The following is a 25066-nucleotide window of genomic DNA, read 5'->3' as shown; positions in this document are numbered from 1 at the left end:
GCCTCCTGGCCACAGACGGCCTCCCCTTGCCCCGTTGGTGTGTTCAGCCACCACCTGAACTGCGTTCCTAAACAACGATCTCTCGGGAGCTCAGATGTGGAGAGACAGCATGTGCGAGGGTCGTGTGGGCATCTGGAGTCCAACGCGTTAGCTACCACTGGGTTGCTTTTCTCTCTTTCATATAACAGTGGGATTGACCTTCTTTTGGCCGGGGGGGGGGGGCGGGACAGGCCAAAATTCACTAAGAAAAAGCAAAAGCTCAAACTCAATTGTTCGGCAGGAGAAATACAGAGATGCTCAAGAGCTTCCAAAATCTCGCTGAGCTCATTTGGGCAGTGTCCTTTCTCTGCAAATCTCTATCAATCTTTGTAAAGGATTGAGCTCAAATTTATTCTTTCCTGTTTTTTCTAGGCCATAGACAGAAATGGGGAGCACTGAATGGAAGGCAAAAGCGCAGGGCTCGAAGTCATGAGCCATGAACCTGATCACTGACTTGCAGGGCCTGAGACCAGAAACCGGTCAGCTGCTGGGATCACTCCCAGCCCGTCTTACCCAGTGCGGCCACACAGAATCTTCCAGATCGCCCTGTAAAACCGCGGCTGGAAACCCATGGCCACAGCCGCTGCTGGCCTCACACTCACCTCCTCTCCCGGGCTGATCTCCTGTACAGCTCTTACTTCTGCCAGGGTCCCCTTGTAGGTCACAATGACATTGGGGCAGCAGCTGTGATTCATAAGTGCAACACTGTCAATCAGAAAAGAAAACCCAGTTTTCTCCAGAAGGCAGACTGATCAGGCGATCCTGGGCTATGTACTTACTAGGCTGCAAGACTGGGATCTTGGTAGGACGTTTAAAAAAGCAATCTAACAGTTGGCCATCATAGTCTAAGAGATCATCCTGCCTGTGTCTGTATCATATCTAATGCCTCTAGCAATACGGAAAAGTGAAATTCACAATTCAAAATGGTGACATTGGGCCCAACAAACAAACAAACAAAAACACACATACACACAACAATAAAAATCGTGGCGAGAATGAATCCCACCAACGCTCCTTCCCACGAGATGAAGGACTCAAAGCCCAGCGGCCGCGGCAGACGGCTCCTCCACTGGACACCGCGCGGGACAGACGGGGTGCCGGCTCCAAGCAGCTTTTTCTGTTTGTGGTTCATTTCTCGCGTCTTTTCTTCAGCTGTTGGGAAACTGCCACCAAGGGAGAGGCCAGCTTCCTTGGGCAGGGCTTGGGGTACCCGGAGAGGCCCTGAGGAGCCCAGCTGCCTCTCTCTCCACACCTTGATTTCCTCATCTGGAAAATTGGGACATTACTGCTCCTGCTGCTCACTGTCTGCTTTTCAGGGACGGAGAGGACAGAGAGACTCGCCTATGCGAGGGGCTTTGAGCTTTCTGATTATATCAAGGTCAAAGTTCTGAGAACAGAAATTTCTAAACTACAGGGAAACAGTGCTTGATCTCTGAAAATGCTGCCTTTGAAATCACAATGCCGATATGATTTCTGCCCAAAGGGATTTTTCCCCCAATTAAAACTGCCTGGAAACTGGGGCTCATATGGGCACTCACATCCATATGGAACATGGCTCTGGAGGCCAGTGTCACTCGCCTGAGCCCTCAGCTACCAGAACCCTGGTCCTGTCTGCCCCAGCCCAAAAGAGCAGAGAGCACTGGGGCCTGATGAGGACAGGCTGCCCTTGCTCTGCCGAACACAACAGGGAGCGGCAGTCTCCCAGCTCCCAGGTGCTAAGGCCACAGTGAGTGAGCTATGCGGCTGGGCATGAGCCTGGGAGAACACGGAGCAAGTCCCCTGTCTTGTCCTTTGGAAGGGTCGCCTCTGCCATGCAGCACAGCCCACGTGGCTTATCGACAGGTCATTAGGCCCCAGGGAACCTGATAAACAAATGCACTGAAAGTTGTCACTCAGGGAAAAGCCGCTTTCTAGATCTTTCATTGAAGAACTATTAATTCATTTCAAGACAGACCCCTGGGTATCTTTTCAATAACGGTGGGAGAAATTCACCAGGGCAAAGAACCCAGAATAGTTCATGCCCTTGGTATCATCATTCTCCCAGGATCACTGGGCTCGGTAAAACGCCAGACACCACCACTGACCCTTGCTCTCCATCTGGAAAACACTGAGAGCAGCTACGTTCTTTCAGGTCTGAAGTTGTCAGGAAGAGCCTTCTAAAGAGGGTCTGATGGGCTTTCCCGGTTTCTCCTTCCTTTTCTCAAGGCCTTCTCCCCAAGACACTTCTTTCCTATCAGAATTCGAACGGCCGAGGCCACCATTCTGGCCACGGGGACAATATCACGTGAAGAAACTCCTGGCTGCGGTGGCTGGGAAAGCCCGTGGCAGGTGCTGCTGAGACACAGGCCTGTACACGTGCTTCTCTATTTTTCAGACCCATGTGACGCCCAGATCCAGGCAGCCATACACACACACACACACATGCACATGCACATGCACACTCATGCCCTGGGAGCTCACGCATCATCCACAGCAAACACATGGGTGTCCCCTTTTCTCTGCTTTAGCCCAAAGCTAGAGGCTCAGGGTGTGTGTTAAGAGCCTCGCTGATCTACACTGTGGATTCAGACGGGGGGTGCAGGGAGGGCTCCTTCGCTCCATCTCTGCAGGGAGGACTGGATTTCAGGGAACTGAAGCATCTGAAAACACCCATTCCAGCAGACACCACAGCAAAGCCATTTTTGGCAAACCCATGACAGTCAGAGCTATAAACATCTCCATTTGTCAGCGGGCCAGCCTTTCTTGAATTACTTGAGTTTTCCTGAAGTAAAGAAAAATCCTGTCGTTCTTTGAAATCCTCCTAGTTTGCTACTTGAGCAGAGTGTCCCACCCCATCTGTGCTGTTTTTATACTCGTATTTTTCGAGAAGAACAAACAGCTGTAGAAGCAGCTCATATCGTCTCTGCATTAGCCTACGGCCAATTCTTAGTTGGCAATTAGTGTTTTGCTTTGAGTATAAGAAACCCAAAGATTTCCAGAACCAAAGACATGCAAAAAGCAAATTTCTCAGCAGGGCACGGACCGTTCCTTCTATGCGCACTATAAAATATTCTTTAATAATAGCTCCGTACCTCGCAGGACTTAACAAGCAACTGTTCTCTTAACTACTACCTTTGGATCCTTAAATGGATGGGAAATATTTTGAAATCTGGCAGGATTAAAAAGGAGTCTTAATTCACTTGGAGTTTCATGCCTGCCACATGCAGTTAGGTAGGTTATTTAAAAATCAAAAAAATATATATAATTAGTGTTAAGTGAAGTAGAAAGGAAAAGAAGTGAAGTCAAACTCAGCCTACTCAGGAAATATTGCTGATCCCAAATGAGAAAGCTCTTCATCTTCAATTGTGAAGCCATTACAGTTAACCTGCAGTGAGAGAGGGGGAGAAAGAAGAAACAGGTGAGAGGAAGCTTCTCTTCGGATAGAAATCATTCTTTAATTCTGACCTTTCACAAATTAACTAGGACGACATTCCAGTTGAGTGATGTAAAAACCTGTCTTTTGGCCAACGTACCCTTGGCTCAAACAAAACCGACGCAGCCATCTCATGTGTAACAAACAAAGGCAGAATTGTTAGGAAGGAAGAACATTTAGTGCGGCCAACCTACCCCCCCCCCCCCCCCCCGCCCCACACACAGTGGCCCGAGGCCACCACAGCCGCTAAGACTCCAAGGACTGAAGTTTGGAGTTAGGATACCTGGAGTCCAGTCCCAGTGATGCCACAGATCGGCTGTGTGATCATGAACCCATCACAGGGTCCCTCTGTCCCTGATTTTCTCTGGGTAAAAAAGCCATGACCCATGAGGATGTGATGTACAGGATGGGGAAGATAGTCAGGAATACTGTGTTGACTGTGTAAGGTGACAGGACAAGTGGACTTAGAGCACGGACCATTTCCCGATATACACCAGTGCTGACTCACTATGTGGCATACCTGAAGCTAATGTAACCCTGTCAACTGTACCCCAATAAATGACACATTAAGAAAAAGAAGTCACTTAATCCACAACTTGCCCCATGCAGTGAGGTGATAAATGGGAAAACGCTTCCACAGCTCACCTAACTGTTGCCCATCCCCCCGAGAGGCACAGGGCCGAGGGCCAGAGGTTAAGGAACAGACGCCCGCCTTTCACATTTAGGCCCAAATCAACCACTGGCAACTGTCTCAGCCTTAAGAAGAAGAAGAGTTAACTCTCGCGCTTGTGCAAGTCTAACGCAGAGCGAGCAGGCTGCCATGAGGACTGTATGCCCCGATTTTATGTTCCATACATTCATTCTTTCCACTGACGTTCACTGAGAGCCACTACAGGGTGGGCACTGGGCACAGAAGGATGAACAGGCCTAACTCCGTGCCCTTGACGCACACCCGCTCTAACTGGGAGACAACTCAGTGGGTATTTTTCCTTTACATCTAAGACTTCAGAACTGGAAGGGAACCAGTCTTTGTACTTTTCAAATGACGAATCTGAAGTCAGAGAGGAGCAGTGACTGGCGCAGAGACAGTGGCAAAGGCTGAGACACCCGCCCCAACTCCTGCCAAGCTGCTGTGAAGGCTGCCTGGGAGGTGCCCCCGCTGAACGTTTTTACCCCATGGGTCAGAGCCACGCCCTTCCGTACTGGAGACAGTGCACCGGGACATTTCAGGCCCACAGATGGGCTTTTTAAAACAGCGTCCCCTGTGCACGTCCTCTAGGCCAGGCCCTATGCTAGGTGCTACATGTTTACCCTCTCATAAATCTGCAAAACTGCTCTGATGACCCATTTTACGGATGTGGAAACTGAGGCTCAGGGAGAGGTCAATGATTGAGAACTTGCTCAAGGCCATAGAAATAGTGAGTGGCAGACAAGGAGTCAGAGTTCGGACCAGATATTCAGACACGAAGTTCTCAGAAACGCAAAAGAGTTTTACTCTATACCATTTTCCTCTGAAATTGTTCTGATCTAGGAAGAGTAATAAGGCAATTTTCCATAAAACTAAAAAGGCCAATGTCAAAGGCTTAGAAATCTAGATGCACAGAGAAGTAAAGGCTGTGAGGGGTTTCATTTGCGGCTTTTGCAATTCAACATATTTACAACCAGTAGTTAGAACTTTCGACATAAAAAGAGATTACTGCAGGCTGGAACAACGGACAGCCTTGGAAGTCTGGAGGTATTGGGCATTTCTACGTAGACTTCATGTCGTATTTTTTGTGCCATCTTCCAGTACCCCAACCTGCTCTGTCATCAGGACATTAACCAACCACCAGGAGCCAATGAGCCACAACCGACATTGGGTAAGAGCGAATGAGGATTCTCATTCATTCAACGAAATATACTAGAGCATGAGCTCTGTGCCCTGCACCAGGCGAGTCCGGCGTGATCTACAGACAACCTCGGAGCAGCACTACCGTGTCTCAGCAGTGTCTGCAGAAGGAGAATGAATGAGAATCTAGCGACAATTTTCAAAACCGATCGAGGGACAGACAGCTCCTCACTAACTCTGAGGGGTAGGAGACTCACTCCGTTGCCTCTTAATCTCATCATCTGCTCAACCGGACCAGTCTGTGACTCCAAATTCCTTGGGGCTTCAGTGTTCTACAAGCCCTGGTGGCTCGATTCCCTCCACCGTCCTCCTCTCCCTGAGGAAGAGTGAGTGTGTTTCTTCAGGAGCAAAGGCTCCTGTAAGCACAGTGTCCTCACGGTTCCTTCCTGGGAGGTGGGGATGGGGGACAAGCCAAACCGCAGAGCAGTTTCTCTGCCAGTTTTCCCTCCCTTCTGAAATATCCCCAGAGAGGAACAGTGAACTTGCATGTTGTTAAGAAGGACGCATGGGCCGCCGTCCTTTTTTTCAAGTCAACTCAGGCGTTAAGTGCCTTGCTAAATCTATTCTCATAATTAGCATTTAGACCAGAAGTAGGCTGCACACCAAAAATATACTTCCCAACCCTGCATATGTTCCCAGTGATTAGAATGCACCTCGACGCTGTCGGAGGAGTGCAGTCACCTTCTGCTGCCAGCTGCTGCTGGGCCACAAGGTAACGCACGACGCCCTCCCACGAAGCAGAGGAGAGGACTTGGAGGCTGGAGAAGAGGACACGCAGCTTGGGGCTGGAGGCTGGGCCAGAGGGTGGCCCGGGGCTGGAACAGCACTATTCAGCTTTGCTTTGGAGTTTTCTCCGGGGATACTAAAAGTGCCTGTTCAAATTCATACGTGAAAAAATACATGTGTGTGTCTATACACACACATACACATGTAAGTGCATACACACACAATGTGAGAATGGATATTATGATTTGATAAATATGAAGTCTGTAAAGGAATTATTTCAGTTATCGTGTGTGTGTGTGTGTGTGTGTGTGTGTATCTTTATCTCCTGGATTTTGAGTCAGTCCAAATGTTAAAGATTCTGAGTCATTTTCACCACAAATATACTTTTGCTTGTGAGACCAAGTGCCTTGATTTCTGGTTATGAAGATTGGGTCCCAGAATTCCAACACCAAAACTGAGAAGTCCTACCAGCATCCATTGCTGTGCTGGAGGAAAAGTGATCTTTTTTCACAGTTAGAAGGGAAAATACACTATATTTATTTCATCTCTCCTGGGTTCTCATATAACCATGCCCTCTCTAGTCCAGAAAAGAGTCCGGTAACTCTCTCTCACTTTTTTTTTTTTTTTAATGGCAGATTAATCAATTCCTCAACTGCCCACTGTCACTCAAATCCACTGTCCTAGGACCCTTAGGAAAATGTTTTATAAATCCAGGGTAAAGTGAAAATTAGGAAAATCTACTGCAACACTCATAACTGGAATCCTTTTTTCTTTTACCAAGAATGGCATTTTTTTTTTTTCCTGAGGACGACAGTCACAAAACAGATATAATATTACATCCATCAAGGAATTCATCCAACTGGTAGCAGTCATGCTCACGGCAGTTCAAGTGGGTCAGAAAAGAGATGAAGACTCACTTCATTCATTAAACGTGGAATTTCTGAAGTGGAAGAATTATGGATGCTTTTTAATCTTTTTCTTCTTTTTAGTGTTCTTTTTTCTTTTAAGATTTTACTTATTTATTTGCGGGAGAGGGAGAGAGCGGGTGTGCACATGTGGCTGGGGAAGGGGCGGGGGGAGGGACAAGCAGACTCCTCGCTAAGCAGGGAGCCTGAGGTGGGGTCCCAGGACCCTGGGATCATGACCTGAGCAGAAGGCAGAGGCTTAACCCACTGAGCCCCTTTTGAGTGTTTTCTTAAGTTACACACACTCATTGTAGAAAATGCAGAAAATTACCCAACTAAAAAAAGCAAAAATAGTCTACAAGTCAGGAGATAATCACCTGTGACCTTCGACCAAATCTTTTTTTTAACATATGTGTGTGTGTTCTCATACACATTTTTATCCTGCTTTTACACTACAGCTCTATCCACGTTTTACACATCTTTACATATCCGCTAAAACAAAATATACAGGCTATATAACCTTCGGTCACAAGGCTATGCCAAGTACTGCTGGCCAAAAAACATTTGTTGTTTTCCTTCTTTCCTCCCAGTTTTAAAAAGAACCCCACCATAGACAATCTGCGTGTGAATTACTGTCCACATTCTCTGATGATTCTTTGGGACAGATTCCTGGAAATGGAATTACTGGGTCAAAAGGTACACAGGCGACACTGATTCTGTTCTAAGATCAAGATGCGTAAGCATCCACCCAAGGTCTTTTGTGGAGCTCAAGACGGAAGTTTCTGGCAGGGGAACAGAGCTGTGTGCACCCACGCAACAGCCTTGCTGTATTGCTCTCTCCGGGAAGGTCACCTTCAACTACATGTTCGGCTTGTAGGGGAGATGCTGGCTACCTAAGGGAGAGCAATCTGATCCAGGAGGTCATGCCGGAAGTGCCACCCTTGCCATAAGAGGAATGTCTTTGCGGTCAGACCGCGCAGCCGCAGCGATCGCTGCACTTCCTCCATCTGTTCCAACCATGCCTCCATCTTCACCTTTCCACACAGCTAGTTTCCAGTGCCTCAGTCGCTTCTAAGTTGCTCTTGTCTAGAAGTCTCTCTGATTTTTTAATTAGATCTGATTTTCGTAAACCTAGACTTCTCTAAAGACGTCTTAAAAACCGTCAGCAGAGACTTGCTGTACCTAGACCCACTCGGGCTCCTGTCTTGGTGATTGTCCTTCCCTAGGGCCACTGGAGAAGGCCTCCCTCCTGGGGGCATCTGGATTTGCCTGTGCTTTAGGGACACAGTGTTTGTAGGAGTAAAGGACACTAGGGTCAGAACAGAAGATTTAAGAGAAGAAAAGCAAAATTTAATGTGGGAACCTCAAATGGTCTTTCCTTTCAAGGAGCTTCTAGTATGCCACAATATTGGGGTGCTGGCACCCCTCCGGTTTCATAAACTCTTTCTGTGCCAAAGGGAGAGGTCAGGTAAATTTCCTATGTACCACACATCAAGGAGGGCCAGCTCAAGGTCTTCTCAAGGTCACCCAGCAGGGCTATGGAAAACAGGGTCCAACAGGTCAACAGCCTCGTCATCATAGAAGCCATCAGTCTATTTCCGATCATCTTTACCAAGTATGTGCTGGGGACAGGGACATGGACAGGGAAAGGCTAGAGACGGCCGCCGGAGACTGGTGTTCTCACCTGTGCAAAGAGGAGCACCAGGCTGTCACTGTTGGGGAACTCAAGGTGCTTGGAGTAAAAGTGACGAAGTGCGGCAATGTCACTCTGAATCAAGTCCCTCTTCTCGTTGTCTAATTTCTCCAGATCTGGGGACAAGCAAACCATTATTCACTGGGTAGAAAACTCTGGCTTTCTAGCTACATCCCTGACCTACTGTAAATGGCATGGAGAAAAAAACAAAAACAAAACAAAACAAAAAACCAAGAAAACCCCACGGAGCCCCCAGAAAATACTCTTCCCCATTACTTGGTGTTAACTGATCAATTCTAGGCAAAGACAAGTGTGCCATTTCTTTTCTTCTCTTCCTCTGTCAACTGGAAGTCACTCAGAACAGGAAGTCTTAACTGACCATGAGGAACGAGGTCAGGGACAAGTGGCCAGCACTGACGAGCAGGCGCGGTCCCGTCCAGCCCCTCCCCCCACCATTAGCCCCAGAATCTGTGTCATGGTCAAGACACCAGACAGCCCTGATTTAATAATGCCTTTCAGTAAGGACATCAGCTGTTTACAGGACTGCAATTCAGCAAAGATACAAAAATATTCAGCATGCCAGGAGAGCCGGCAGGAGATAGCTCGAGATGCAGCAACTCATCTGCGAGTTCCTACTTCCCCTTAATTATTTCCTAGTCATCATGTCAACTCAGGGGGAAAAAAAAAAAGAGTTACAGTCATTTTTTTCAAAACAGGCACACGAGTCAAAATAAAAACTAGTTGTTAAAATCCCCAGCACCACAAGCTTCCCGTGCCTTTCTCCAGCCCTGCCTTGTCCACTGACACGTGTCCCTCCAACGACTCCTCAGCCGGTCACAGAAAACTCACGTGATTCGAACTCCTTCACAGCTAACAACTTCTCGGAAGGTGTTCGCTCTGGGTGGATCTTCTGGTGATCGGGAAGAAACCACACAGATGGAGATGTTAACCACCAGGGCAAAAAGTGGTGCTTTCACTGTTACATCGAAATCAGGGAAGAGCAACGATTCTCAATGAAGAAAACCCTCCCAGGAGTCCTGCTTTTGGGCGCTGCGAGTATCTGCCCGGTGCCCAAATCGGAAGGACTTTCTCGGAAAACTTTCTTAAGCGTCTGCCACATTCCTGACAGCCGGTAGCGCGCTGTGCGCACAGTAGGCTTAAAGATGCCCACTATGGGAAAGGAGAGTGGCGAGACATCAACTTTTTTAGGGCCCCGACTTAAAAGGACTCTGAGTCTACAGGGGAACCATCCTATTTATTATTTCTCCTTCTAAAAAGGAACAAAAATCAAACCCCCCATCCATTTTACACTTTCTTTAAGCATAGGCTAAAATGATCTCAAATTCTGTGTTTCAAAAGGAACACTTTTGGTGGTATCTGTGAGCCCAGATTCACTTTAAACGTGTTGCCGGCTTTGTTCTAGACACCCCAAGAGGAGCTAACAATAGTAAACCTGCTAGGCTTTGAGAACATGAATAAACTTGGTGTTGACAAGAGTTCAAAAGCAGAGCTCAAGAGCTGGCCTGAGGCCGTGTCTTTGTAATCTGGCTATTCCATCTGGGGGTACAGGGGCTCTCACAGGGCACTCTCTCCTCCCTGGTTAACATGTTAAGCTTACCCTTGGTGGTTGGGTAGCCTGTCTCCCCTAACCCTTTGCAAGCTACTAGAATACAAATGGTCTGGTTTCTCTACTAATCATCAAGTCCTACTGAGATGAAAAGATGGCCAGGTAACTTTTCATTTAACAGACTATCGGCAGCAATAAGTAATTATAATACAAGCTGAATGGAACCGGCATAAACTCATCAGAGCCTTCAGACCACCCTCCCGGTGCCAAAACATTGCCACTGTTCTTTTTGGAGCAGAAATCTTCCATTCACAGGATACATGCCTGTAAGATTAGTTAAGTCCTCTTGCCTGGGAAAGCTTTTCATTCAGGGAAAATACGCGGGCTTCTTTGGAATTCTTAACCACAGTATTATAAATGCCACCAAAGAGTGTGAGGCGGGGGCAGGGGAGGACCACCCCGTCCTCCCCAAAATGCTCACAGATCTTACTGTGACACCGTGCCCAGTCACACTGCCTCCTCCCACCCTGTCCCCCGACCAAGAACTTGGCTCATGCTTCAGGATCATTGTCAGTTAAGGACTCAAAAATTAACACCCTCCTCGGAAAACAGTTTGGATGTTTTTGGTCTCACCCTACAGGCAGCCAGTGACTCCTCTGCTCACCCCAGAGCAGACGATGTGGCACTCCAGCAAGCACCTGACCCACGCCGCACATAATGGAATAATGACCTCAGAGTTTGGAAATGTTCTACCTCTGTTTATGTGGCCCAGGATCCTAACTTGGGCTGGGGACAGATATGTGTCAGTCATTACAATCCCCTTTGGCTCAGACAAAAAAAATAGAAAGTTTTAAAGGAAGGTGGGCTATAAAGAAGGTGTAAAGGGCAGGTATAAAGAAGTGGATGAAATTTCAGCTTCAAGACAAGTACAGGGGCCCTGCCCCCAACTCAGGAGCAGTAAGCCCCTCCCTGACACAGGCAGGGTCTCCGCAGATCTAGGCCTTCTAAGTGCCGCGCAACCTATTAGGCTGTGTCACAAGGATACGTCCCGTGGTGTTTCTCCCCCATCTTTTAGTTTGGTCCCGAGAGATCTGGCACTTCATGAGCCCCGTCTGTAAGGACCGACTGAAAAAGGCGGAGGATTCCAGTCCTGGCATCATCTTTGGAGGACACTGTCCAGGACCATCATCAGTTCCCCTGGGGCATTTCTCACTTTACTTCTTCTTTCTTTACGCCCTTCCTCTCTCACTGTGCCTCGATTTCTCATCTTTTCCTCTCCTTCCCCTTTTCTTCTCCTTTACATCTGTCATGCTGGCTGTTCCAGCCCCGTCCCCTGCCTGCCTAGATGAGAGCGAGTAGGAGACGGAGACAGCGGGGAACAGGACGCTGCTGGGAGGAGGGACAGGGAGCACTCTAGGTGTCGAAAAGAAAGGGGAAAACTGCAAAGCTTCTCAGGCCAGTCCGGTTCCCTAGGAAGCTCTAGTCATTTTCACTCAGGTCTTCACATTGGAAAAGGCCGTATTTTTCTAGGTAAACCTGTCTCATTAAAAAAAAAAAAAAAAAAAAAAAGTTCAGAATTTAACAGCTGTGGCTATGTTCCCAACCTGGGGTAAGTGACATCCTCATTGCACGGGGCCAACAACAAATAGTTTCTGCCTGCAGTGTTATTCCCACGCCCGCCCGTGGGGACATGAGGGGAAATGAGAATCTGAGAATGTTTAACCAGAGATGGTCACCACGGGCCACTCCTCTTTCTGACCTTTAAGGAAAAAAAAAGAAAGAAAGAAAGAAAGTGCACTTGAACATCATCCCATTTCCTCACCTGTTTGGCCAGAATCCTTGCAGTGAGCCTTACAGTCTCTGAGGGATTCCAGTTTTCCCCAAAAACAACCATGGGAGAACATTCCAGCTTGTGCATGGGCCAATCTTCTTTCTGGGAAAGTTAGAAAAAAGAAAATGATTAAACACTCACACACAGGAATAAAGTTCAAGAAGAGAGCATGCAGTAAGTCCTTCTAGTGAAGGTCAAGTGAAATATGTTTCCTTTTGGAAAACACAATGAAGCTCACAAAAGCGAGAGACAAAAACATCCTTTAAGATAGAGACGGTTGTATGGCCTTGACTCAGGCCTGGCCAAGGTCGTTGGGATGAGAAAATCTACTTTGTGTTTTTTCATCAACATCTCATCTTCCTGTAGCCCCTCATTCGCCCGAACGGAGCATGCCGCCTTCCGTTATCTGTGATTTGGGGTATTTGCCATTGATCTGGCGCCGCGCCCTCACAGTCCTGTTCTGCTTCTGTTCTCACATCGGGGCAAAGCCCTGAGAGCTGTACTCAGCCACTTGTCTCCTTTCATAGGTGACAAAAACAGAACACAAATGAAGGCTTTGGCAAGAGCCATTGAAGAGCCTGGCAGAGGCAACCACTGGCCACATTTAGGAATACAGACTCCCTGAAGAGTCCCCTGACAAAGGAACACCGTAGTCCTTTCGGTCCTGTCTTGATGCTCTCATGCCCCAGGTTGGGACACAAAGGGTAGGTGCTCACTACGGGCAGGGGAGGGACGCTGTGCATGGGGACTGGTGAGGCTGAGGGAGAAGGACACCGTGGTGCCGTGGTAGCCGTGGAGAGGAGTGAGGGCTGGGATGGAGCTGGCAATGCCATCACTGGTGACAGGGGCGGGGGGGTGACAGAGAATGGACGGGCCATCATGGAGGGATGCGCTGATTGCCAAGAAGCAGCGGTGCTGGCGAGACGGAGTCAGGGGCAGCTGGGGAGGAGGTGGAAAGCAGAGCTGGGACCTGGGAGGAAGGGGTGGAGGGTGGAGGGAGGATGACTTGTGAGGTGGGAAATCTCACAGCACTTGCGACGGGAGTCTGCAGACACAGCGCCTCTCGACGGAAGCGGGCATATCCTGGCTTCCCTCAGCTTTCCCCACCTCAGAAAACAGCGAATCTGTTCTTTCAGATGCTCAGGCTGGAGCCCGGGGTCATCCTCGTTGCCTGCCCCATGCTCCCCAGTCACCTCCAGCACACCCGTTCTCCCTGCCTTCAGAACAGATCTAGAACCTGATCACCCCTCACTGCCCCACCCTCCTGCCCGCTGCAGCTCCCACACCCTCCCCCACCCCAGTACCGCCCATGCCTCCCACCCACATGCCCACTACTGCGCCTGCCCCGGCGAACTAGGATCAGGAAAGCAGCAGGGTAGTCAATCCTGCTACACAGAACTCAGATCTTGCCAGTTCTCGGCTCAGAACCTTCTAATGGCTTCTCATCTCAGAGCAAAAGGCAGAGTCTTAAAGATGACCGATAAGCCACTCATGCTGGGGACCCTCCCCCACTCCTCTGACCCCATCGCCTCCTGCCACGCTCTCACCTCAGACCCCCGCTGCTCCTTACACAGACCGTGCGCACTCCTGCCCTAAAACCTCTTGTACTTGCTGTATTCCTGGCTGGTGCCCTCTTCCTCTAGATGTCCATGTTGCTCCCTGACTACCTCTTCTCAGGATTCCTGCCATGAATATCCACTAGCATGTGCCCACCCCTGCACGTTCTCTTGCTCTATACATCTCTGGTTCTTCTCACCACCTGATATGCTACGTATTTATTAGTTTGTGGTATCTGTCTCCCCTTATTAAAATAAAGGAACTCAGTCTGGTGTGGGTTTTTTCCCACATTTATAACCCAGAAGCTAGAACAGGGCCTCACATTTACGACGTCCTCGATAAAGTTTGCTGAAAGAATGAAGATGTCTCCTTGACCCCTGCTCCCTACCCCCGCCCCAAGAAGGAAGGACACCACTACGTGGTGCAGGCCACTGGCTCAAGTTCAGCGCCGAGATGTTCCACACAGTTAAATAACGCCGTGCCGAATATAACCAAGTGCATGGAGAGAAAGAAATGACAAGATATGCATGAGGGAGAAGGGGATCTGTTTTTAGCCAAAGCCTGAAATGAGAGCACGGTGATGAGGCAAAGAGGCAAACACCGAGAAGGCTTTAGGCCTTGGGGCATCTGAGGGGAATGGGGACGGCCAGTAGGAGACAGATAGATAATTAGCAACCACGAGCACGTGTCCACTGTGAAACCAGGAATTCTAAGAGAAGGCTTTTGCAGGGCCTTGGAGATGCCTGTTTCCTGAACAGCAGGTCTTGTCCTCCATGTTCAACAATAATGACTCCTGGGAGAAGGAAGTTTAACCCCAACCTTTCTTACCATGATTTATGTATTATTTAGTAATAGAATCAATTCATTAAGAGCACATAAAATCGAGGCTAATACAAGTAACACACGACGCTGACAATTATAGATGGGAATGTCCTCAAAGGGAAGGGAGCCTCTGGGAGGAGAGCAGAGTGCTGTCAAGGAAGCGGACCCTGGGTCTGGGGCTCAGGAAACCTGCATTCTTAGCCCCGTGCTCCTCAGCTCTGTGACAGCAGGCGGACCTCATAATCCCTCCACAGCTGTACCCTTGGCTGTCAATAACGTAATCTCTGAGTTACTTAGCAGTTCCACCTTCCAAGAGTGATTTGACACCTTCCAAGAGTGATAATCAGATCCGAAGCCTGAAGAGGACTGAGACATGTAGGACCTTCACGTGGGGACAATGAGGCATCGGTGCAAACACAGAGTGTCCTCATCAGGATCCAATTAGCTCATCCTGGAGAAGCACCTAGAAAAGTGCCTGGCACATGGCACACTCTCAAAACATGTGGGAACCTGTTCATTCACTGGTTCATTCGTTCGTTCATTCATGCATTCATTCGTGCATGCAACGAGCTCTGCAACTGACCCTAGAGGCAGGGAGGGGAGATGAAGTCCTGAACTTGAAGGAGTTTGTGACCGTGACAGGAGACACGTATGTGACATGGATCCACACACAGCCCGTGAAAGCAGACAGCACAATAAATTCAAAGTGTGGAATCACAGAAGTTTCATCAAGGGAAATTTCCCCAAATAAGTTTTCACCTTCTGCTGGAAGGTGGTGAGAGATGTGGACTAAGGGAGGAATGACAGGTACCTCCACGGCACTGTTTTAATTCTTTAAAACAACAACAACAACAACAACAAAAAGCTGGGAGGGAGGCTCGCATCTGGCAGGAGCACCAGTTCGGTCCTGAGCGTCATCTGACATGCCGTCCTCTGTCACAGGGAAGGTTCCCACACCGGAGAGAACCTGACAGTGGCAATTTGCCCAGGTTCTGACTAGAAAAACTGTAAATAATCAGACTGGACAAAACTTGGAAAAAAATTGGCTATCCTGAGGAATTGGAATAGGCAGTATCAACGAACAGTTCATTTTGTTTTGTTGTTTTTCAGTATCAGTGGTTTCTTCATACACAGAGTGGTTTTGTAACTGCTTATCTAAGCTTTTTAAAACATTTTTGTGAGTCTTTCTAAAACTTTGAGTATCTTTCTTCAAAAGTCAAGCTATTTCTTCTGCCCTGATTGCAATCTTTTTACAATCTTATGTGAATTCAGATCTTATTTTTCCATTAAAGTAATATACAAATAGACAGGAAGGACTGAGAAAGACAGATAGCAAAGGGCTAGTAGAGATTTTCTCTGGAAGGACAAAATCATGGATCCTTTCTGTTGTCTTTTCAGACTGTACTTTCCAGATTTTTCTAAAATGAACAAAGATTATTTGTCCAATGAAGTTAAATAATCAAATCAATGTAAAAGGAAAATACAGAAATTTTGGTACCCTATTTAAACCTCAAGGTCATTTTCAGCCAATGTAATAACTGTTCTGCATGACTCCTGTGTGTGCATGGACAAAAATGCTTCAAGACACATAAAGAGTTAGAAAATTGTCTCAGGATGCACCAGCATTTTCAACCTTGGAAGAAACAACTGACCATTATTTCGTCCAGTTTTCTGCTGAGTGAATGATAATGCTGTCTTCCTGGACAAGGAGAGTGAGTTTTTATTGTGAAGTCCCCTTTCCTAACTTTCGCACCTGGTATTTCTCTTGGCTTTAATGGAGCTTTCGAAACAGATGTAGTCTACTTGGCTAAATGCATGTGACTTCCTGAAACACGGAACAGTAAGAAAACGTCATGGGATTTCTGCTGCCACTACCATTATCATGAAGGGGAGGAGTACAAAGGAGTCAGGTGCACACCGACCACCTCACACGAAGGTGACTGAGGCTGCTGGGCCCCCATCACAAGAACATGGGCTTTGTTTTATGTTTCGCTTCAAGAGCCAGGGGACGGGCTCATTCATTCATCCACACGTTTTCCTACCGGTGATGTGGAACATTTAGAGAAAAGGGTGATCAAGTTCAAGAGGCTTCCAAAGTCTGGGTTAAGGGACCAAAGTGAATTTAACCAGGACTGAACCTGTGACTCTGGCCCAATTCCCTAATTCACCCATAACAACAAGAGGGTCGGGTGAGTATTTCTTATGCATCTTCTACGCTTCAGTTACTTTCTCTTCAACGAGGAAATTCACAAATTTTCTCACGTTCTTAGTCACATGCTCCTCACATGTGCTTTTTTATCCCCATCAGGGCAAGCCCCTTCTTACTTTCAAAAACACTCTCGTAACCCCATCACCTCTGTTTACGCATCATGAACAGTTTCTTTTCTATTTGTTAATGTTAAGAAACAACACCCTAGAAAGTTCTCCTCTACAGTGGTTCCTCTATAAAATAACTTTGTAAAACCATTCTCTTGAACATGTCATGGTGCAATTTAATGAAGAAATCTAAGTGAGGCAATAATATACTTAGCTTTCCAGGCATATTTATAAAAATAAATATAGTTCATTAAAACACACAGGTTACAAAATAAGCCTAACTAAAAAGGAACTTCTATTTCTTTTATGTTTCCTCCCATTATCCTTTCATGCATCATCAATTAAAATCTTTCCTCTGGCAAGATCACACTGAGTCAAGTGAATGAAGAGAAAAGTAAATGGGACAAGATATCACCAAATTGTATAAAATAAAGTGAAATTCTAAAGCACTGCGGTCAGGGAAGAGGGCTTGGGGAGAGTGCACGTAGTGGCTAGGGTCTCCTGAGATGCTGTACTCCCTGGGAAGATGACACCCTTGGGAAGTGTGCTGCCTTAGCACTCTTGGGGTAGATTTTTGGCAAAGATGACATGAGAAGGGGCTCTCCCCTTTCACGTCCACTGAAGGTCACTTCTCTTTGACATGTCCCTATAGTGCCCCCTCTCTCAGAGGGCCCTCAAGACCCCCAAAAGCACCATGTTGGAAAGCGGAGACAGCCTCCCACCAGCAATCTGTACAGTCTAGTCCTCAGTCCTGCCCCTGTGACCTTGGGCAGGTCACCCAACCACTTGTGGCCACTGTTTTCTTATCTGCTGACATGCTGGACCTGGTAACCTTCACTCTTGACACCCCACTTCCCACCTCTGCTGTTTGGTGTCCAGGTCTGCGCTCCAGGTGGGCGTGTTCTACGCGGTGGTGAGGAGCAGCCAAGGGCTCTGGTCTCTCAGGTGGAGAATGGCTCAGTTACCTGCCTCTTCCCATCTCTGCCCTTGCTTTATACAGCACAGCTCCCCCTTTGATCCCACCCAAGCACCCCCTTAGGAGGAAAACTGAATACATTTTTATCTGGAGCTAATGCCCCAGATTCCTCCCCTAATGATTATACGTATGAAGTTCCTGAACTGTCATTTCTTCCTAGGCACTTGCTTTTGTTAAACCCTTAGGACCATTCTAGGTCTTACAATCCACTGCCTTGCTCTGACTTAGTTCTTCAGCACGAAAGCATGACAAGCCTTAATGGCCATTAACCTCTTCCTTCAACAAAAGGGGACAGATGAAACAAGAATAAAACTTCCAGATGAAAACCAGTCTGTCACCTCTGGCAACAAGTGGCATCAGGAACCGGGTATCACTTGTCATTTAGGGAGGGACTTTGGCCACTAGATACTTCCCAGAAGCACAGTAAACTTGGATTGCAGAAGTCCTCTCCAGGGCTGAGGGGGAAACCCACCACTTTACCCGAACACTGGGTAAAGAGCAGGGAAGACTCTCCATCACGAGGTTGGTCACAGCAAGCTGTCTTGGCCTGAGACCTTGAACTTGACTTAGCATCACAGAGCAGGACCCTCGGCTCCAGGCTTCCCGGCTACCCAAGCAAGCTCCTTATGATCTGACCACCTGGACAGTCTGTTCACAGGAGAACATACAGACCACCAAACTGCTTGCTGTCGAGTGAAATGCAGCACCCTGGCGCACACAGGCCGGTGTATTTGGTTCACGTGAACCCCCGTAGGGAGAGCGCCCCTCGCTGTGTGCTCACAGATGAGCTCTCAAAGTCTGCAGCTTTGGGAAACTCGGTCCTGAAGGGAAGGGGAGCCCCACCGGCCACCTTGAAAAGCCCCCTGGACTGCAATGGTTCATCAAAATAGTGCCATCTAGGGAGGCATAATGGGAGAAGAGTTAGCAACACGCTCAGAAGACCCCGAGGTAATGGGCGTCTCACGTAGTCTGATTCTTTGCATTAACGCAGTGTTTACAGCTCATCAGAGAACGTAAGACTCATTTTGTAATAAGCATGACTCACACAACGTACACTGTTAGTGTTCTCAGGGTTTTAGAATCCATCCATTCTCTTGGGGTAAAGGAAACAAAAAACAAAACCAAAACAAACCAAGTCTGTCAAATCTAAAGTATGCTATACACTTTATTCTTTGCACAGCTGAGCTGGGGTCCAGCCTAAATTACCGTCACAGTATTTCCCGTATGTCCTCACACCTGTCCACGGCATCACGGTTTATAGAGAACTTTCATAGCTCTCATATCACTAGGTCGCTACCGTTTGTCAGGACGGGCACTACTGCCATCATTCATGTGTGAAGGCACTGAGCGCAGAGATGTCCTGTGGCTCGTTGAGTTCATAGAGATAGCAGGTTGCAGAGTTAGGATCCTCTCCTTCTACTATTCTGTGCTATACAGTCCGAACTCTATGCAATTTTCCTATCTTGCTTCCCTAACAAACCAGAATGTAATGAGTTAATTTTTCTAGAAGAATTTAACTTAAATCTAGAAAGAGCTAACTTATCATTCCTGGAATCAGATCATGGAATTCCCAGGGCTCTCTGATCTCCCCAGCACCAAAGCGATCCAACCACAACTGGTAGGAGCAAAGTATGATCTCTCCTCCTTGAAAGAAGTCACACTCCCTGAAAACTCAATGATAAACCATTTATATTCCCACTGTCACACAGGCTGACCACCTCTGGAAGCCTGCCAGGGGAGACACAGGGGAGTGGGCTGCACAGGGCCCGCAGACCCAAGGCTGAGGTCTCCAGGCCAATGGCTCAACCTGTGCTTCATTCCAGTAAGGTGCCATTGTGACTGGAGCTCTATGGTCAGATGGGACATCAGAGCTTAGCAACCTCTCCCACTGATAAATAATAATGCTCTTTGGGGATTTTCAGGAGCCAACTGCATAGGGAGAAGAGAAGGAAAACAATGATACAGTGGGTAATCAGAAGTAGATCGGGTGGGGGGGCAAGTATGGGAGGTAAATGACACCAAGTCTGGCAAGAACAATGACCCAAAAAAAGAGGTAAAGACTAACGAGAAAATCCTCCCTGTCACTTAGAGCCACTATTTAATAGCATCAGTATTTCCCAGAGTCTATGAAAAGGTTTCCATTTAAAAAAAAAAAAATAGACTAAGGAGGGTACACAGATTGTCCAAGACCATATTCTCCCTAAATTCAAATTGTTAGAACGTGGAATGAATTTTCTGCAGAATACCTATGAACATTCAGTAGAACTAGAATCTAGCAGACAAGAATGGAAAACAGCACTCTGTCCCTCAAAGAGCTACCAAGAGTTCCCCCAAATTCCTCCCTAAGCTTCCCACTGTCACGTTATTACAGGATTCCCTGGTGACTTACCCCTCGGACCAGACGGCCCACAGTCTCTATGCAACCCGCCTCCTGAGCCTGTCCCAGCCCGGCTGCTTCCAAGGCACCAGCTCCAAGCACAGATTCAGCACGGCCACCCTCTGGCCGGGCAAGGCTGTGCCAGGCGCTCACCGAAGTCTGGCTGGACTCAGACTGGCTTTGAACAGGCCAAGGGAGACGTGTGGCCTGCTTATGGGGATTTATAAAAATACAGACCTGTGACAGTAAAAATTAAAATATTTTAAAGGTACCATTTTAGCATTTTTTGTTTGTCACCCCCTCAGTGTTCCATCTGTTGTTGGCAGGTTTGGGGAGCAAACTGTCAACCTTGGCAATCCACGTGCCTGCACCCAACATGCCCTCCTTAGGTCTTTCCCCTTCGCCTGCACCTGCCTGTGGCCCCAGAGCATCGCTGTCTATCACTGGCTGCCTTCAGTCCTAGGCCAGCGCTCAAGGGCATCCAGCCGCATCCAAGGCCCGAAGTAAGCTTCCCCGCTCTGGCTGCAAAGGGTGCTGGGAATGGCGTGACGAGGAAAGGGAAGGACCTCGGGGTCCCGCTCTTCAGAGGAAGCAAGGCCCTCCCTACCAGATGGCCCAGAACCTACCTGACACTCCACATTGCAGTAAAATGTCTGCTTGCATCTTCCGCATTTGGACAGTCCTTCTTTCCTTGAAAACAGAAAGGGCACTGTAGTGGCGAGAGGCACAGAAACGTGAAGCTGCACATTTTATCATGCAATCATAAAAGCCATCTGGTCGGGAAGCAGCGCCAGGATTCACCTTACCTTACTCTCCCACTGATAAAGTGGCATTTTTCCCAAAGGAGAATTGTGACCAGATTCAGTCCTTGGGTAGGAGTAAGTGAGTCAAGCAGTACGTGCACCAGCGTCTCCCCGCCCTGGCGGTGGGAAGGGCAGCTTCCCAACTGACAGGCAGTGTGTCTACGACTCATGAGCCTGGCCTGGACACCAGAGCTTCTGCATTGCCTGCACTAGTACTCGGTAGTTTGGGGCAAGTCAAAGGGCCTTAGATCCTGATTCTCTCACCTACTACAGAGGGACAGAGATAAACAAAACCATCTTAGAGGTTTGACCTCATACAGACAGAGGCTTACAGGCCACCTGGACTGGTGAAAATGCAGTGTGAGTGACAACCTCTATTAATTAGAAATGCAAGTAAGGCAGAAGATGGAACAGTGTATGTCAGTAATTCCTATGCTGCCCAGAAAGCCAAGTTTAAAAACAATGCAACCCACCTGGGCGGCTCAGCCCATTGAGCATCTGACTCTTGGTTTCTGCTCCAGCCATGATGTCAGGGTGGTGAGATTAAGCCTCGTATCAGGCTCTGCGCTTAGCATGGAGTCTGCTTATGATTTTCTCTCTCCTTCTTCCCACTCAAAATGTGTGTGTGCGTGTGTGTAATGCAACCCAGCAAGCACAGACATACTCATATAAAACATTACTGGATGTGATCGGTACCCATACCACCTCATCGGTGTACTGCACTGAGTGATTCTTCTGCCTTTGTAATGAGGTCAACGGTCCCCTTCCTTGCCATATCACCTCCATGCTTCCGCTAAAGGACAGAGAATCTGCTGTTTCCCAACTGTCAGGTTCTAGTGTGTTTGTCAGGTTTGATAAGTCAAAGCTTTTTCAAAAACTGTGAAGCCGCAGAATTAAACCTCACCAAAGAATCCTTAAACACATTTTTTTTTTTAGGTGGGAAAGTAACCTTTAGTTCAAAGCACACGTCTTGTGCCCCGACCCCGGAAGCCGGCCTTCAAATTGAGGCAATGCCGACGCCTGGCCACGAGGGGCGCTGTCGAGGCTGCCAGGCTGGGCACTGCAGTGCACCCCCGCCCCCACACCCCCCTGCAGCGCGCCGGGGGTGGGGGGAGCTGAAGCTCTAGAAAACACAGGGAATCACGCTGCAGAGTCCTCCTCTGCTCCTTGTCAGCGAGCGACAGTCACCACACTACTCCCACGGAATCGAGACTGCTCCCCAAATGCTCCTGTTGGAGCGAAACAGACTGCCTTGCAGTTTTCATGACAGCACTTGGATTCCAAGAAGCAGACTGTGGAGAATGTGTGGGAGAAAAACACATCTTGTGGCGGAGGCATAAATAAATATCCGGAGTTTGCACATCTCAGTAGTTTAAAAAGGAACTCACTGATTTGGCTGAGCATATTCTCTGGCCTAAAGTACCTTCCCCCACCCCCGCCCGGACCCAAGGTGCTCCTGAAGGCATCCTGACTCTGACTTTGCACTTCGCAGTAACAAAGAAACCAGAGACGGTCGGAAGGTCCCTGCTCTGCTGCATTTTACAAGAAGGAAAGAAGGACCAAAGAGGTTACAGAGAAACTACTGAGAAGTGACTTGGAAGCAAGTGCCAAGAGACAGAGAGCTAGAAGAATGCCAAGGGGATGGAAAGTCAAGAGGGGCCAAGCCAGGGAGGGAGATTTGAAAATTCCTTCCCAAAAGAGGTGCGTTTGGAAATGGATAATGGATGCCTAGATGCCACCCCATAAAGATGTCCATCGGAAGCAGCTGTTTGTTAACATTTGTTTTTGCAGGGGGAGAGGTCACAGAAGCTCTTTGAGAATTTGATGGAAGCTACTGATTCTCCCAACAACCCATCTTCTCCCCAACCCCCCAAAGCAACAGAAAATTTGGGGAGATCTCAAGGGCTCTGAGCCAGCTGAAGCCCAAAGACACTGAACGGCCTCTGAAACTGGAGTTAAGACCCCCTGGTATAAAAGATGGGAAAACTATCTCAAAAACATCCTTATTAGCCCTAGATCATACCAAAAAGCAAGGATTCGGTGGCCTGTCCTGCAGAGGCAAGCAGTAAAGTGAGTATGAAACCAAGGCTTGTTTTTAGCCTCACGGTAACATACCAAGGGAGAGAAATGGCAAAACTGGGCTCTCGAGAGCTCGGGAAGAACTCTAGTGGGATTTCATCAAAACCATAAATTGCCCAAAGGCCAGGATTCGTTCACTCTAGCCTGCTACCAAGTCCACAAGCCCCAATCAGCAAGAGGCAGAAAGAAACAGCTAAGTTTTAAGGGTGGGCAATTTGTTGGGTAATTTCTAGAGTCTGTCCCAGGGGTTCTCAAACTGTGGTCTGGAGACTTCTGGGATCCCAGGGACCCTTTCTGGGAGTCAGTGGGACCAAAACTACTTTCCAAGTCACACTACAGTCTTGACAATTGCACTGCAGGGGTGCAAGGTGTAAAGGAGCCTGGAGGGTAAAACATTGGGAGCCCTGGTATAAATCAAAGCAAATCAAGCTGTCCCCGTGTGTTCTTGACTTCCACAGGCTCCGAGTTAAGGGGGGGAAAGGCCAGTTTTACTTAAGAAGATCCCTGATGAAGCAGTAACAAGTAGTCGTTGTGTTCAGTCTTGATGCTTGGGAGGACAGTATCTTCTGACATCCTGTGGTAAGTTAGATAAGCATCAAGGATTTCTTCTGGTCCCGAGGCACACCGGGTGGCTCAGGGAAAAGCACCTGTGTGAGCGCCCGAGTCCTACCGTGAACCAGCCCCCCCTTCCCCGTTAAACAAACGGTGATTTTTCAGACTTGAGGATTTGGCAGATACATGATGGAAATGAATGTCACTTCAAAGAAAACAACTGAAAATAGGTTTGGTTAATGATAAAATGTCAGCTTTCAAGCAAATGTGAGAATTTTGACAGCCTCTCATGTGAGATTGCCAGAGATATTAACAATTGTGGGTTTTTTTTTTTTTTTTAATAGTTTATGGGGGCGCCTGGGTGGCTCAATAGGTTAAAGCCTCTGCCTTGGGCTCAGGTCATGATCCCAGGGTCCTGGGATCAAGTCCCGCATCGGGCTCTCTGCTCAGCAGGGAGCCTGCTTCCTCCTCTCTCTCTGTCTGCCTCTCTGCCTACCTGTGACCTCTGTCTATCAAATAAATAAACAAAATCTCAAAAAAAAAAAGATTTAAAAAATAGTTTATGAAGACTATCAACTTTTAGAATGTCTATATAATTCAGTGAACCAATGTTTTTCAAAGGAGAGGGACGTGGTATTTTTAAAAATTATGCATGGCTAAAAAAGTCATTCAAAGTGCAAGACAGACCAAGGGATTTCAACGTAAGAGAGCACGTAAAGTTCACTGACACAGCTTCATTGCACACTGAAGGGTCTACCCTTTAAGACAAATTCACTTACCAAGTTATAGTGTTGAATCAAAATATATTCACAATTTATTGAAAAGGCTGTTAAAATAGATCTCTCTCTGATTACGTATCTATTTGAGCCTGGATTCTCTCCACATATTTCAACCAAAACTACATAATACCACAGACTGAATTCAGAAGCGTATTTGAGAATCCAGCTGTCTTCCAGAAATCCAAACATTAAAGAGACTTGTAAAACTGGAACACCACCACTAGTCTCACTAATTCTCTTGTTCTGTAAAATAGTTCTTAAAAAAAAAAAAAAATTATGCTACTAGCAGTAATAGCTGGTGTCCTTTTAAACTGAATATAATTTTCTGTTTTAATTTCAAGTATGGTCAATATTAATAAACATACTCCATATGAACAAAAGCTCTTTGCAGTTCTCAGTGTTTAAAAGTATAGAGGGATCCTTAAGACCAAACAATATGAAAACGGATCTATCTTAATAAGTCTGTCAGCTCTGAGAAAAAGGCCTTGGTCCTATTTTTCAAATGAAGATAATGAGGGTCCAAAGGAGAAGTATGTGATTCAACGTGGTCATTCAGCAAGTAGGTAGCAGAATCAGAATCCACATGCTGAAGTACAGATTTCGCCTTTGTCACTCAAGAACAGCCTTCCTTGAGTTACCGCGACAGTCCTTCAGGGGGATCTACTACACGAAGCAGGAATCATCTACGTGTTTGGATAACCTAACAGTAGTAACAGAACATAAGGCCGTCTTTACTCTGTTGGC

General features: G+C 47.5%; 1 protein-coding gene across 1 annotated transcript in view; it reads right to left on the bottom strand.

Moving 5' to 3' along the window:
• The window catches only part of LOC111150912 (SET and MYND domain containing 2), a 47363-nt gene that overhangs the window by 8167 nt on the left and 14130 nt on the right, over positions 1–25066 (bottom strand). The window contains exons 2-7 of the mRNA XM_022508600.1: positions 20736–20799; positions 12053–12163; positions 9513–9573; positions 8655–8779; positions 3336–3403; positions 642–744 (exon numbers count right to left, since the gene is read on the bottom strand). Of these exons, the coding sequence (XP_022364308.1) occupies positions 642–744; positions 3336–3403; positions 8655–8779; positions 9513–9573; positions 12053–12163; positions 20736–20799 (532 nt within the window). The remainder of the gene's footprint in view (positions 1–641; positions 745–3335; positions 3404–8654; positions 8780–9512; positions 9574–12052; positions 12164–20735; positions 20800–25066) is intronic.

Source organism: Enhydra lutris, unplaced genomic scaffold (genome assembly GCF_002288905.1).
Source record: "Enhydra lutris kenyoni isolate GAN:26980312 unplaced genomic scaffold, ASM228890v2 scaffoldscaffold24, whole genome shotgun sequence".
Taxonomy (NCBI): Eukaryota; Metazoa; Chordata; class Mammalia; order Carnivora; family Mustelidae; genus Enhydra; species Enhydra lutris.
This window is presented reverse-complemented; position numbering and strand designations above follow the sequence as displayed.